At 37.4% G+C, this 13,273-nt stretch overlaps 5 protein-coding genes across 5 annotated transcripts; 2 read left to right on the top strand and 3 right to left on the bottom strand.

The window, feature by feature from the left end:
- On the bottom strand, positions 13-1,719 carry LOC104768781 (UDP-glycosyltransferase 76C1-like). Its single transcript, XM_010492830.1, has 2 exons — positions 1,135-1,719; positions 13-1,042 (listed from the first exon to the last, which is right to left on the bottom strand). The coding sequence occupies exons 1-2, from the start codon at positions 1,619-1,621 to the stop codon at positions 156-158; spliced, it is 1,374 nt and encodes a 457-aa protein (XP_010491132.1). The 5' UTR covers positions 1,622-1,719; the 3' UTR covers positions 13-155.
- On the bottom strand, positions 1,705-3,735 carry LOC104768782 (UDP-glycosyltransferase 76C2-like). Its single transcript, XM_010492831.2, has 3 exons — positions 3,109-3,735; positions 1,892-2,765; positions 1,705-1,726 (listed from the first exon to the last, which is right to left on the bottom strand). The coding sequence occupies exons 1-3, from the start codon at positions 3,590-3,592 to the stop codon at positions 1,720-1,722; spliced, it is 1,365 nt and encodes a 454-aa protein (XP_010491133.1). The 5' UTR covers positions 3,593-3,735; the 3' UTR covers positions 1,705-1,719.
- Positions 4,714-6,854, top strand: LOC104768780 (plant intracellular Ras-group-related LRR protein 1-like). The gene is made up of 3 exons (XM_010492829.2): positions 4,714-5,545; positions 5,783-5,949; positions 6,032-6,854. The coding sequence occupies exons 1-3, from the start codon at positions 4,808-4,810 to the stop codon at positions 6,663-6,665; spliced, it is 1,539 nt and encodes a 512-aa protein (XP_010491131.1). The 5' UTR covers positions 4,714-4,807; the 3' UTR covers positions 6,666-6,854.
- On the top strand, positions 8,344-11,370 carry LOC104768779. The gene is made up of 3 exons (XM_010492828.2): positions 8,344-8,900; positions 8,992-9,357; positions 10,601-11,370. The coding sequence occupies exons 1-3, from the start codon at positions 8,580-8,582 to the stop codon at positions 11,237-11,239; spliced, it is 1,326 nt and encodes a 441-aa protein (XP_010491130.1). The 5' UTR covers positions 8,344-8,579; the 3' UTR covers positions 11,240-11,370.
- Positions 11,417-12,761, bottom strand: LOC104768778. Its single transcript, XM_010492827.2, has 2 exons — positions 12,114-12,761; positions 11,417-11,911 (listed from the first exon to the last, which is right to left on the bottom strand). Exons 1-2 carry the CDS (start codon positions 12,515-12,517, stop codon positions 11,668-11,670), a joined length of 648 nt encoding a protein of 215 aa, XP_010491129.1. The 5' UTR covers positions 12,518-12,761; the 3' UTR covers positions 11,417-11,667.

The following is a 13,273-nucleotide window of genomic DNA, read 5'->3' as shown; positions in this document are numbered from 1 at the left end:
ACTCTCGGGAGGTGACAAAATACTTAGCTTTACAACTAAACAAAGCGCATAAGATACAATTAGCGATGCAAACACGTGATACACGACAACTTGCAAAAGCGGCAAATACAAACTAAAGTGTATTTTTATTAGAAAATTCACAAGAAATTCAAAAGCTAGCATGATAATATACGATCAACCAACTCATCTAAAGATCGAGATGACGAGCCTCCGTGTTTAACTGATCTTCTTACTTCATCTCGCAACACTTTGATTCTACCTCGAATCTCATCTCCTTCAGACTCAACCATTAGCCTTGTCACAGCTCTCTCGATTTCTCTTTTCTCTATCCGGCCTTCCAAGTGAATCCCGATCCTCCAAACTTCGCTTATGCATCTTGCGTTTAGCATTTGGTCCCATACAAAAGGCAAACAGATCATAGGAACTCCTTCGCATATACTCTCTAGCGTCGAGTTCCATCCATTATGAGTCAAAAACCCACCCGTGGCTCTATGCGCAAGAACATCTAGCTGTGGCGCCCATCTCACTATCTTTCCTTTACTCTCGAGACTTTCCATGAACCCTGAAGGTAACGACTCGATCCAATCTCTGCCACGGACTGAACCAGGCCGGACAACCCACAGGAAGGATTGGTTAGTGTTTCCAAGTCCGCAAGCAATCTCCAAGAAGTCAGACTCGCTGAGACTCGCAATGCTCCCTAAGCTCACGTAGATTACTGAACTCGTTTCTTTCTTATCTAACCATGGAACACAGCTCTGGTCTGGTTCGAACAAACTACTAGAGGAAGCTGGGACATCATGGATGTGAAAAGGGCCAATGGGGAATATCGGAAAGGTGAAGACTTTGTGGGACTCAGCAAGTGATTCTTGGTCAAGCTCTTCGCAGGACAAGACTATGATTCCTGAAGCTGGCTTAGTCGCTTCGAGTATCTTATGCAAGTAAGCATCGAGAGGCTCACTCTGAGCGTTGGTTCCCATTATTCGCGAAAGATCCTTCTTTCGAAGCGGTGGAAACACCGGAACTAGCTCCTCTGCTTCGGACTCTGAAACAAACATACTAAAAAGTTCAAGAAACACAAACAGAGTCTTTGACTGATTGGTCAAATCTCTTTAAAACAGAGTCTCGAAGCCGTACCTAGTACTGGAAGAAACCCTTCACAGCGAAGCTGAGGAACAAGCAAGTGTCCAAGAAAGAATGAGAATTTATAAGCACAGAGGACAAATCTCGGAAGATTGAAACTCTCAGCCACGGATTGTGTGAAAACCCACCCGGAATCATCGATCAAACAGCTTATTATCCTCTCCTCTGTTCCTGAACCTGAACTAGGTTTTATGAGTTTAGCCAAACACTCACGAAACGGATTCTCGCAGTTGTTGTTGAGAAGCGTGAGCTGAAGCAATACATCACGAGATTGGGTCTCTGTCTCGGACAAGCCGTCGGGGATCTGTAAGAAAGTGAAGAGAGAATGGTCTGAAGATTTCGGCGCGTTGAAGCGCGTGTGGATGATGGTGATTGAGAAGCCTTTTGTGAAAAAGATCTTTGCTAGCTGAAGCATAGGGTTTATACAACCCTGTAACGGTAGAGGAAACAGAATCACACGTCCCTCGTTTCTCTTCTCCATTCAAGATTCTTTGTTCGTTCGTTCTTCCTCTCTCTCTACAATTTGATTTGGAGAATAGAGAGACTATACAATAATAAGTCAATAAGACAGCCACTGGCCTACACACTACCAAATACATAATAAGTGACAAGTGTACATGACTGTGACATAATATATTGAAATATTAGACAAAATAGTTATTTTGAATTTTAGATTTTACTTTAGACAACATTTTATTTTTGCATATAATAGAAACGTTGAGGTATCTTTTAGGAAATATTTCCAACTTACAACAATAGTAAATGATTAAGCAAAGTCTCAATAGATCGAAAAGATGAGCCTCCATGTATAACCGATCTTGCAACCTCGTCTTTCAAAACCTTCATCCTCTCACGAATCTTGTCTCCTTCACTATCCACCATTAACATCCTCACAGCCTTCTCAATCTCCTTTTTGTCAATCCGACCTTCCAAGTGAATTCCGACCTTCCAAACATCGCTCACAAATCTTGAATTCAGCATTTGATCCCAACCTCCAGGTAAGCAGATCATAGGAACCCCTTCACATATACTCTCTAGCGTCGAGTTCCAACCATTGTGTGTTAAAAACCCTCCAATAGCTCGATGCGCTAGAACCTCCTGTTGTGGTGCCCATTTCACAATTTTCCCTTTCTCTTCAAGGCTTCTCATGAGCCCTTCAGAGAGAGGTTCGATCCACTTGGCGCCGAGTACTAAACCAGGTCGTACCACCCACAAGAAAGGCTGATCGCTATTGCTTAAACCGCAAGCAATCTCCAAGAACTCTGTTTCCGTAATGTTCACAACGCTTCCTAGACTCACGTAGATCACGGACTTATCCTCTTGATTATCTAACCAAGGAACACAAGTCTCGTCTTGTCTGAACAAGCTGCTTGACGAAGCAGAGAAGTAGCTGTGAAACGGACCAATCGCAAAGACCGGAACTTTAAAAATCTCGTTAGATAGAGTCAACGAATCTTTCTCAAGCTCCTCGCAGGACATGTATATGATCCCTGAAGATCTCATAGTTGTTTCGACCACACCATGTAAGAACGGATCCAGTTTCTCTCCGAATTTCCCAAAAACCTTTGAAATATCTCTCTTTTGAAGCGGCGGGAACTCAATAACAGAGTCCTCTGCTTCCGAATCTTAAGACACAAAAAAAAAAGGCTCAAAACCGTCTTATAATTTTCATAACCACATTAACTATATAGTATGTTATTTTCTTGACATGCAATGCTACGTCATATTTATTCGATAACACGTTAAAAAAAAAAAACATAATTATGGTCGTAAATAAATGCACGTTTTTTTTTTTTTTTACTTTTTCCTCATTTTTCATTGGATGACATAAAGCTAAAGTAAACTAAGCATTTTAGTCCAAGTAAGCATTTTTATATTTTAAATTTTTTTTCTACACAATTTATTTACCTTTTTTACTAAATAGCAAATTGACCCTAAAGAAAAATAAGGATTTGAGGAATAAATTACCTGAAACTGGAAGATAGCCTTTGGTTCGGATAAGTGGAAGAGTTGGATAAGCATTGAAGAAAGTGGCTTTAAAAGTACAAAGAACCATCCTCGGAAGATTCAAACTCTCTGAAACAGTTTGCGTGAAGAGCCATCCACAGTCATCGATCAAACAACTAACCTTCTCCGATGATTTAGATTCAAGCAAGACCTTGTTCAAGCAATCACGAAACGGAGACTCGGCGTTAAGGTTGATTTGCGCGAGCAGAGCCATAACATTCCCATCTTTAATCTGAGCTTCAGACAAGCCATCTTGAATCTGCAAGAAAGTGAAGAGTGGATGGCTCGACGCTTTAGGCGCGTTGAAGCGCGTGTGGATCACAGTGATTGAGAAGCCTCTCGAGTGAAGGATGTTGGCGAGTTGAAGCATAGGGTTTATGCATCCTTGTAATGGAAGAGGGAAGAGAATCACTCGTAGACCATTTCTCTTCTTCTCCTCCTCCATTGAAACTGTTTTTTCTTTTTCTTTTTTTTTGGGTGTTGTGAAGAATAAAGATGGAAGTTTTATGTACTTTATCGGTTTATCCAATAGTTTGTTTATTCTCAGATATGGAGAATCTATAATGGAGACAAAGCTTTTATTGCTATGTGTGTTTGTTTGGTTTTAGAGACCCATTCAACTTTCCACCGGTTTTGTTGACGATTTCAATTTTTAATACTCTTCGTCGGGTCACTATCAGAGATATTGAGTTTTTAATTTTATATTTATTACTTTTATCAGAAAGTGTTTACTTTAAAGTTGGATTTTTAAGTAAAATACGTTTTTAAGTTGAAGATAACGTCGAAATTAAACAAGTGTTTAGGTAGGTCTAAACATCGTGGTCATCATCATCATGAATCATTTTTGTAGTTGAGATTACAAAAGTATTGTATACTAGTACTAATTATTTTTAGCTAAATGGTTGATTTATACCTTTTTAATCTTAGAAAATAAAAGAAATGTGGCGTGGGATATTATTAGTAGTGAGAACCACAAGGAAGAAGAAAGATGGAGATTTTTAATGCATGGAGGTACCTAAACCATCATCAACATGAACAACAACAACAGCACAATGCTCCTCACATGTCTCGGACTCTCCGGCTGATGCTTAGAACCACCTTTTCGATCATATGGGAAACATTTTAGGCGACCCAATAGCAATAACAATAGTTTTTTTTTTCCAAAAAATTAATATGAGTAGTTTTTTCCAAAGATCCTTGAAGCCCATAAAACCATTTTGTCACCAAATATTGGGTCTCACTCTCACCGATTTATATGCTATTGTTGGATAATTTGTCTTCACATCACGTCTTTACCGATTTTTTCGCAATTTCAAACAAATGTAATTTCCTTTATTTCTATGGATTTATTTGCATTTTGCATCAATCAAATTAGGTTTTGATATAGAATGAAAAGATAATAATTACTTTTTACGTGAAACTGCTATTATTTATTTTATTTTTGTCGTCAAAATAAAACATTGACACTTGTTCTTGTGAATAAATTACAAACCCACGTGTAATTATGATCTTTGACTTGGCAATTGAGAGATGCAAATAGTTCGGAGAGAAACGAGAGACAAAGAGATAAAATAATACAATCACTTATTCTTCGTCTTCGTCTTCTGCCACAGTTTTCCCAATATTGTCATTGTCACATCCCTCAAGCTCTCTCTCAACAATGGCAACGGAGCTCAACCATAAGAATTTCCCTGTTCTCTCTTACGTACTCGATCATCTCCCTTCCCTCACCGCAAAATCCTCTCCCGATGTCGACCGATCATCCTCGTCAGCTTCCTCCTCCAAATCCGATCCTTCATCATCATCATCTTCAAGCCACTCCATCGAGATCGTGACTCAGATGCCTCACTTGGCTCATCCCGATGTTCTTGCCTCCATGACTAACGCTATAGCCGACGTCTCTCAGACCCGATCCGTTCTTCGAACCCTAGGACCTAGACCAGATCACGAAACCGTCGACAAAGCTCGTGCAAGGCTCGTTGAGATCGACGCTTCTTTGTCCGAATCTTTCGAGGAGATCGCTCTCTCCCCGAAAGATAGTGACGTGGTGGAGAAGGAACAGAAGAGGAGAGAAGCTGTGGAAGTAGAGAAGACTTGGTATAGCTCGATCTTGAAGCTTAACGAGCTTCATGAATCTTACGAGAAGCTTTTGAAAGAAGCTGAGGAGAGGCTCGTGAGGATCTACGAGTCTGCGGAGAAGAATGCTGCGGCGGTTGCTGAGGAGGAAGCTGCGGAGGTTGAAGTCAATGAAGAGGTTGTGAGTATATTGCAACAAGCTGCTTCTGAGACTCCATTAGACCGAGTTGATTTGTCAGGTCGGAAACTGAAACTGCTCCCTGAAGCATTTGGAAAGATTCAAGGTCTCCTTGTTCTTAATCTCTATAACAATCAGCTTGTGGTTAGTTTCTAAATCCCCAAAAAGTCAAATTCTTAATCTTTGATCATATCTATTAGAATTCTTGATATTGTTATGTGTCAAAGATGTAAACTTTGCCCTGGATTTATTAGTCTTCAGTGTAAAGTCTTATGCTATGTCTAGATTAAGTAGTGGAACTGGATCTGTTCTTGTGGGTATGATGCTTGTCTTGTATGTATGATGCTTGTCTTGATCAAAATGTTATTATGTTTGTGACAGGCCATTCCTGATTCGATAGCCGGGTTGCAAAACCTTCTTGAACTCGATGTTTCCACGAATTTTCTAGAGACATTACCTGACTCAATCGGCTTATTGTCTAAATTGAAGATTTTGAATGTCTCTTGTAACAAACTCACAACTTTACCTGATTCCATCTGCCATTGTGGGTGAGTGTTTTGATTATTTTTCCTCTGTTTTTTTTATTAAGGTCTCTGTTTCTTTCTTTACTTCTGTTGTCAAATTTTTCAGGTCGTTGGTTGTTTTGGACGCAAGCTACAACAATCTTACCTACTTACCAACAAACATTGGATTCGAGCTAGTGAAACTAGAGAAGCTCTTGATCCATCTCAACAAAATCAGATCCATACCAACTTCTATTGGCGAAATGAGATCCTTGCGTTACCTTGATGCCCACTTTAATGAACTCAATGGTCTTCCAAGTTCTTTCGGGATGCTTACAAATCTTGAGTACCTTAACCTGAGCAGTAACTTCAGCGATCTCCAAGATCTCCCTGCTTCATTCGGCGACCTCATAAGCCTTCAAGAACTCGACTTGAGTAACAACCAAATCCATTCTCTTCCAGACGCTTTTGGCACGCTTGTGAACCTGACCAAACTGAACTTGGACCAAAACCCGCTCGTGGTCCCGCCTCAGGAAGTGGTGAAACAAGGCGTGGATGCGGTTAAAATGTATATGGGTAAGAGATGGGTCAGTATGTTGGAAGAGGAAGAGAAGATGGCCAATCTGAAGGATGAGATGGATCAGACAAACGCGGATTGGCTCACCCGTACCACCTCAAAGCTGAAAACGTATGTTACTGAGGTTTCGGACTATCTTGGCTCGACTTCGCCTAAAGATCCTTACCTTAACCAGCAGCTGTGAATTGTGGCTTTGAGGTTTCATTTAACATTTTCTTGTTGATGTCTGAAGAAACAGTTTCCAAGAAGCTCCACTTCAGTTTTTGAATTGTCCTTCTTCCCCTGCTGCACTGTTTTGGTATATAGATTTTGCTCTTTAGTTTGTTTCTGATTTTTAATGTTATTATTCTTTATATTTTTATATAACATTTCATTTATTTGTTTACTATATTTTCTTCTTCTAAAATGGTAAACAGTTTTTTTTTTTTTTTTTCACTTTTGAGCGATGAATATGTTCATTACAAGTTGTAATTTACAACTGATATATAAAAATTGTAAGAATTAAGAGAGGATTTGAAATATTTCGTGGTTATCTTTAGAAAAATATATTTGAATATGGTGTTTAAAATAATAATTCAAAACATGTACTATTATTTTACGATCACCATGTATTGTTTTTCTATATGACTGCGAGAGAATCAAAATTACAAAGAAAGTTTTTGTTTAGGGTTTGAAGGGTTCGAAAACGACGGATGCAATAAAATTTTAATATTAAACTCCTCAACAGTACAATCAAATATAAAATTAAAATAGATATGATATACGGTGCAATAAAATGCATATTGTATAGTCGTAGACAACAACATCAATAGTATTCGAATTTATATTCCGAAAAGAAAAAAGGAAAAACAACATAAACGCATAAATCATATTAATACTGCTTCAGATGAACGTGCAATACACATAGTTTTTCTTTACAAAAATACAATTTTTTTTAACAAAAATACAAAAGACAATATTGTATAGAAAAGATCTATGAAAATAATTTTTGCAAGTCCATATAAAGATTTTGTAAACCATATACAATATACAACCAATTCCCTGCTTTTAGGCTTGTACACTTGTAGTAAACGATAGTCTTACAATTAATATGATAGCTGATTTTAACCATCGATTTTGGTAGTGATATTTTAGTTATAGTGCCTTTATTAATATCTCATATCTGGGTCCCGTAATAATTAAGATGAAAATATTTATTTCATAGAATTGGGAGATGTACATTTATACCAGAATGTTCTTGTTTAGTATTTTTAGTCATAAAAATAAATTTGGTTCACATATAACGACTCCCCGCTCTACATGCCACTAATTGATAATCAAGAGTCAAGATAGACAAGTATAAACTAAGATGTGCACTCGTGTATTACTTTTATCAATACTATTTTCAAAGGTAAAAAACTTATTAATACTACTATTTATAGATTTTATAATATGGGAAATTTGATTACGATTTTAGGAAATGGATGTCACGAAACTGTCAAAAACCGATATATATTATTTTGTTCAGTTCATAATCATGTGGTAAAGCTATTATTGAATCTAAAATCTAATGTTCCGATCTTTAAAGACCATGTACAAAGAAAAAACATTCTTGTTAGAAACTATCGTAGTTAATGGCTGCTAATCTTTCTACAATGATAGTACTATTAATCAGGTCAATACTCTACTTCTAATGAATTTGTTGCACGATTATTAGGTCCAACATATAAAATAAAATAAAATATGATAGTTAAGTCGTATTCGATTCGGTTAGAGGTTGATAAATTTGTTAGCAATTAAAAAGATTGCTATTATGAACTAAAAACGAAAAAATAGATATTGCAGCACTTAGCAAAATATATATATCTTGATCCCATGTCTTGTGTAAATACATAAACAAGACGTAAGCAGAGTGAGAGAGCGTGCAGACACGACAAAACAAAAGGCCTCCCCACGTTCCGGTCGGTTGGTGACAACGACGAATTTTTCTTTCTTGATTTCAATCTCTTTTAAGTTTTCATCATATCCAAATTTTTGCACAGATTAGTCTCTCTCTCTCTTTCTCTTCACTCAACTTTCCTCCTATCAGTTTCTTCCTTTTTTTGTTGTTGGAGCTAATATGAGGAAACTATGTCCAAATTACAACCTCGAAGACGGGTTAGAAACCGTCCTCGAGGTTCCAATGCCTGAGGAGTTGTTTGCTGCGTCCAAGACAAAACCAGGATGGAACCAAATGAAGTCTTACTGGTCAAAACCTACCGCGACCGCAACCGGAACCGCGACAGCCACAAACATGACAAGACTCTTTGGTGGTCGTAACGCAGAGATCCAGCTCCTTCTTGGAGTCGTTGGAGCTCCTTTGATCCCTCTCCCCGTTCAGCCTGACCACCATAACGATTACGAGAACCCCATCCACAAAGACATCAAAGATCAACCTCTCGTAAGTGACTTCTATCAAGTTGCATTTGCTTTTGCTATTAGGTATTTTTTTTTATTAATCGCATTCATTTTTTTGTATTGGAAATATGCAGGAGATGTCGATGGCACAATACATAGTGAAGCAATACATAGCGGCGGTAGGAGGCGATCGTGCGTTAAACGCGGTAGAGAGCATGTACGCGATGGGAAAAGTGAGGATGACGGCATCAGAGTTTTGCACAGGAGAAGGAAGCTTGAACAGCAAAATGGTGAAGGCAAGGAGTATAAAGAGCGGAGGAGGAGAAGTGGGAGGCTTTGTGTTGTGGCAGAAGGGAATAGAGTTATGGTGTCTTGAGCTAGTCGTCTCAGGCTGCAAAATCAGTGCCGGTAGTGACGCCAAAGTCGCTTGGAGACAAACTCCTTGGCATCCTTCTCATGCCTCTCGTGGTCCTCCTAGACCATTGCGACGTTTCCTCCAGGTAATCAATCCCCATTTTTGTTTTTTTCTGTAGTTTATTAATCATTTCGTTATTACTTTTTAAGAAATCATAGTTTTTAAGTGAAAACAATGACATTTTTCTAAATAATACAGTATGCAATACATAGCCAAACGTCTTATTTGCAAAAAGAAAAACTATGGATGGTATAATAACCAAAATATTGAAACACTATAGCAAGAAATTTTGCTATGATGGAATTGGAATAAACAATTGAATTATGATTTTTTTTTATTTATTAAGTAGACTATATCCATTTTTATGTTCTATATTTTTGGGTTTTTATTCTTTTCTTATGTTTCTGTGAAAATCTAGGGGGTTTTTTTTTATTTGTTACCGGAAATAATATTATTTGGAAAATAATTGATGTGGATATTTTTCTTGTGGTTATGCTACATTTCTAGTCTATACTTGATTCATGAAAAAGACAAAGATCCTTTATGTCTCATAAAGCATATGCATCCACTGATCATTATGATGATACTGAAAGAGTTTTTCCACTTGGAGTTCGATGATACAATCTTCTTATATTCCATCCTGATTTTTATGATTCTTGGTTAGTAGTTGTTAAAGTTTACTTTTTCCTTGATTGTTGGCAAAAAGATCTTTCAATCATCAAATTTCCTCTTCTTCTTTTTTTTTTTTTTTTTTTTTNTTTTTTTTTTTTTTTTTTTTTTTTTTTTCATTTGTTTCTAAAAAGGATCTGTCTAGCTAACCTACCTTCAACTTTGTCAAATGACAGTATTGATCATCTTTTGTGTGTGGTCATCGTATAATGTTTGATACACAAGAAAACCATACACACATATTTTACAATGTAAATTATTTATGACTTTTGATACTAACCATAAAGTGTGACGTGTCTCATGGAACTGAGAAAATGCATACAAGTTAAATTACCAAGGTTGTTGGAACCATCTATCTATGGTCCACCACTAACAACAACCATCAAGATATTATAAGTAAATAGAGACTATCTCCAAATATAGATATTCTTTGTTAACAAAGTAGACTTTTGTTCCCATTACCAAGTATAGGGTTTAGTTAGTTACTTATTTACAACATAACATCTTCTGATGTCACCAAAACAATAGCGTTTGTTTGCTTTGGACAAAAGTTACTTATCGTTTGACTTGTTTCAACTTTCAAGTGTTTTTTTTTTTTTACTTATTATGGAATCAAAGAAAAATATACTGACATAAATCTCTGAAACAATCAAAAACAGGGTCTTGATCCAAAATCAACGGCTAATCTATTCGCAAGATCGGTATGCATGGGAGAGAAGAAGATAAATGACGAAGACTGTTTCATACTCAAACTAGACGCAGAGCCATCAGCACTCAAGGCGAGAAGCAGCAGCAATGTAGAGATCATACGTCACACTGTGTGGGGATGTTTCAGCCAGAGAACAGGTCTTCTGATCCAACTTGAAGACTCTCACCTTCTAAGAATCAAAGCTGAAGACGATAACAGCATCTTCTGGGAGACAACAATGGAGTCACTCATCCAAGATTACAGGATCATTGACGGTATCCAAGTAGCACACGCTGGTAAAAGCTCTGTTTCTCTGTTTCGGTTTGGTGAGAATTCAGATAATCACTCGAGGACTCGGATGGAAGAGACTTGGGAGATTGAGGAAATGGATTTTAACATCAAGGGTTTGTCTATGGATTGTTTCTTACCGCCTTCTGATCTCAAGAAAGATGATGACGACGAAGAAGATGAAATCGAATGTGGTTTAGCTGCTAATAATGAGAAGCTGCCTATGAAGATTCGTAGCGCTTCTTTGAGGATTAGTTCCTCTAAGATCCTAGCAATTGTCGAAGAAGAGGAACATGAATCAGAGGTCACTGAAGAGACATAAGAAGCATGGCCACCCCACCCTCCAAGTTTCGGTTCTTGTACATAACTTAATCTATTGCAACATCGAAACAGAGGATATATATTTTTCTATTTTTGTCATTTTTGGGGTTCCTCTGTAAATCACTGAACTCTTGGGATGCAAAATGCAATGCAAGTGATCAGAATTTTCACAATGAGATAAGAGAAGAGACTTTTCACAAGACTGCAATTGCATTAAGCTTTAGAGTATGACTAGAAGCTATATACATTATCATCCTCAACCACAAAACACATTTACATTTTCAAGACACAAACAACAACCCGCAAATCAATCGCATTATACGCTCTTCTAGGTCTTGGTCTTCCTCTCTAAACTTACAATAATACTTAAAAGTGGGAAAACGGCATTGGTACAAGATAAAAATTACCTTTCCCAGAGATCTCTACTAGCTATGTAGAGGGGACATTGAAGTGGAAGAGCCAAGAGATGACAAAGGCAAAGACCATACAAGCTAAAAGGAAATTCAAGAACCGGTGTCCTTGCCAGAAGCTTCTAGCTTCAGCCAATCGTGGACCAGATGTTCTCAAAGCTTGATTCACTACTACACCATTTGCTTCATTCAGACTTTCCTCAGACTCCACCTCAACAGTTCCAACAATATTACCTGCAATCGACCCACATACTTCACAGATTCTGCAAAAACAACCAAACCATGAATCTCACTACATTGAAAGAAAAAAAAAAAAAACAGAACTCATCAAACAGACAGTGAAAGTCAAAAGTGACAATAACCAAAACACTTAAAAAAGTAAACTTTCCTAAGATTATGGAAGTAAAACTATCTTAAAGGTTAGATTTTTATGTACTCATAGTGGGAAGTAACTAACTAACTTACTTGTTTCCTTTGATCTTGAACCAAGTCTCAGCACAGTGCTTATGAGCAGCAGCGAGATCAGCTTTACAAGAACAACCAAGCTCAATGGGAACACCAGATTCAAGATTAGCTGCATCAAAGCTCATGTGACAAATCCTACAATCTCTCTCATATAGCAAGGCTTTCTCAGGCAATACTCCAAGCTCCAGATCTACTTCCACCGAACACACCGACGCATTTGATCTCCTGTCTTCATCCTTGACTACTATCTCTCCTTCTTTAACCTCCACCGCAACGGAGCTTCTACGAGGAGACTCTCTGTCTTCGTTGGAGCTACCATCATCATCACAGCCACTTGAGGTACTATGGATTACTTGAACAGAGACAAGGGTCTCGAGATGTGGTGGCTGTTGTACAGATTCCATTTTTTCGTAGAGAGACCCAGGTGAGGGATCCTCATGTAAATTACGAAATGAGACTTGAGATGATGATCATCAAGCAAGTCTCTGAAGCTGCTCCTTGAAAGAAAGAGAGAGAGAGAGAAAAGAAAAAGGAAAGAGAGAGAGTTCTTGTTGAAACGTTAAGAGTAAAATTACAAGTATGCCACTGAGATTTGGAGTTAAGTGATCGTCGTCAGATTCTATTTCAGACACTCTTCTCTCTCTCTTGTGGTTCACCTGGGAATCTCATATAAAACATTAATTTAAACAAACAAAGCTAAAGAGACAGACCCCCACCTCTCATTTATTTCTCGTCATTACCGACTTACCGTCACTTTGCATTTTTATTAGTATGGGTCTGATTGGTAACGTAGCCAAAATTGTATAGAATAGCTGTAAGCTGAAGCTCTAAGGTTTTAGGTAATAACGTAAAACTGTAAAAAATAACTGTAAAAATTGTAAAACTTTGTTAGTATCACCACTCAAAACCTATATCTTATTATTATTATTAAAGAGTATATCTGTATATATATATATACACAGATACACCTAACTTAACTAATGAATAATTCAATATCGTTGGATGATTGTCAATATAGGAAAGGAAAAAAAACTAAGCAACTTAGATAAAAGATATTTTTTTTTTGTCATCATAGAAGTTTTATTGAAATAATTTGACCCAAAAAAAAAGTTTATTGAAATAAAATTGGGTCCCAAAAAAAAAGACAAACCGAGCATATA

Source organism: Camelina sativa, chromosome 20 (genome assembly GCF_000633955.1).
Source record: "Camelina sativa cultivar DH55 chromosome 20, Cs, whole genome shotgun sequence".
NCBI lineage: Eukaryota > Viridiplantae > Streptophyta > Magnoliopsida > Brassicales > Brassicaceae > Camelina > Camelina sativa.
Note: the sequence above shows the minus strand (reverse complement) of the source record. Positions and strands in the feature narration are given on the sequence as shown.

What these genes read in the sequence shown, in the direction of transcription:
- LOC104768781 (XM_010492830.1), bottom strand. Translation starts at nt 1,621, where the DNA reads ATGGAGAAGAGAAACGAGGGACGTGTGATTCTGTTTCCTCTACCGTTA. An exon ending in AGGGTTTCTTCCAGTACTAG is followed by an intron (nt 1,043 to 1,134) that starts GTACGGCTTCGA and finishes TGTTTGTTTCAG; the next exon opens with AGTCCGAAGCAGAGGAGCTA.
- LOC104768782 (XM_010492831.2), bottom strand. Translation starts at nt 3,592, where the DNA reads ATGGAGGAGGAGAAGAAGAGAAATGGTCTACGAGTGATTCTCTTCCCT. An exon ending in AGGCTATCTTCCAGTTTCAG is followed by an intron (nt 2,766 to 3,108) that starts GTAATTTATTCC and finishes TTGTGTCTTAAG; the next exon opens with ATTCGGAAGCAGAGGACTCT.
- LOC104768780 (XM_010492829.2), top strand. Translation starts at nt 4,808, where the DNA reads ATGGCAACGGAGCTCAACCATAAGAATTTCCCTGTTCTCTCTTACGTA. An exon ending in TCTATAACAATCAGCTTGTG is followed by an intron (nt 5,546 to 5,782) that starts GTTAGTTTCTAA and finishes TGTTTGTGACAG; the next exon opens with GCCATTCCTGATTCGATAGC. An exon ending in GATTCCATCTGCCATTGTGG is followed by an intron (nt 5,950 to 6,031) that starts GTGAGTGTTTTG and finishes CAAATTTTTCAG; the next exon opens with GTCGTTGGTTGTTTTGGACG.
- LOC104768779 (XM_010492828.2), top strand. Translation starts at nt 8,580, where the DNA reads ATGAGGAAACTATGTCCAAATTACAACCTCGAAGACGGGTTAGAAACC. An exon ending in ACATCAAAGATCAACCTCTC is followed by an intron (nt 8,901 to 8,991) that starts GTAAGTGACTTC and finishes GGAAATATGCAG; the next exon opens with GAGATGTCGATGGCACAATA. An exon ending in CATTGCGACGTTTCCTCCAG is followed by an intron (nt 9,358 to 10,600) that starts GTAATCAATCCC and finishes AATCAAAAACAG; the next exon opens with GGTCTTGATCCAAAATCAAC.
- LOC104768778 (XM_010492827.2), bottom strand. Translation starts at nt 12,517, where the DNA reads ATGGAATCTGTACAACAGCCACCACATCTCGAGACCCTTGTCTCTGTT. An exon ending in TTCAAGATCAAAGGAAACAA is followed by an intron (nt 11,912 to 12,113) that starts GTAAGTTAGTTA and finishes TTGTTTTTGCAG; the next exon opens with AATCTGTGAAGTATGTGGGT.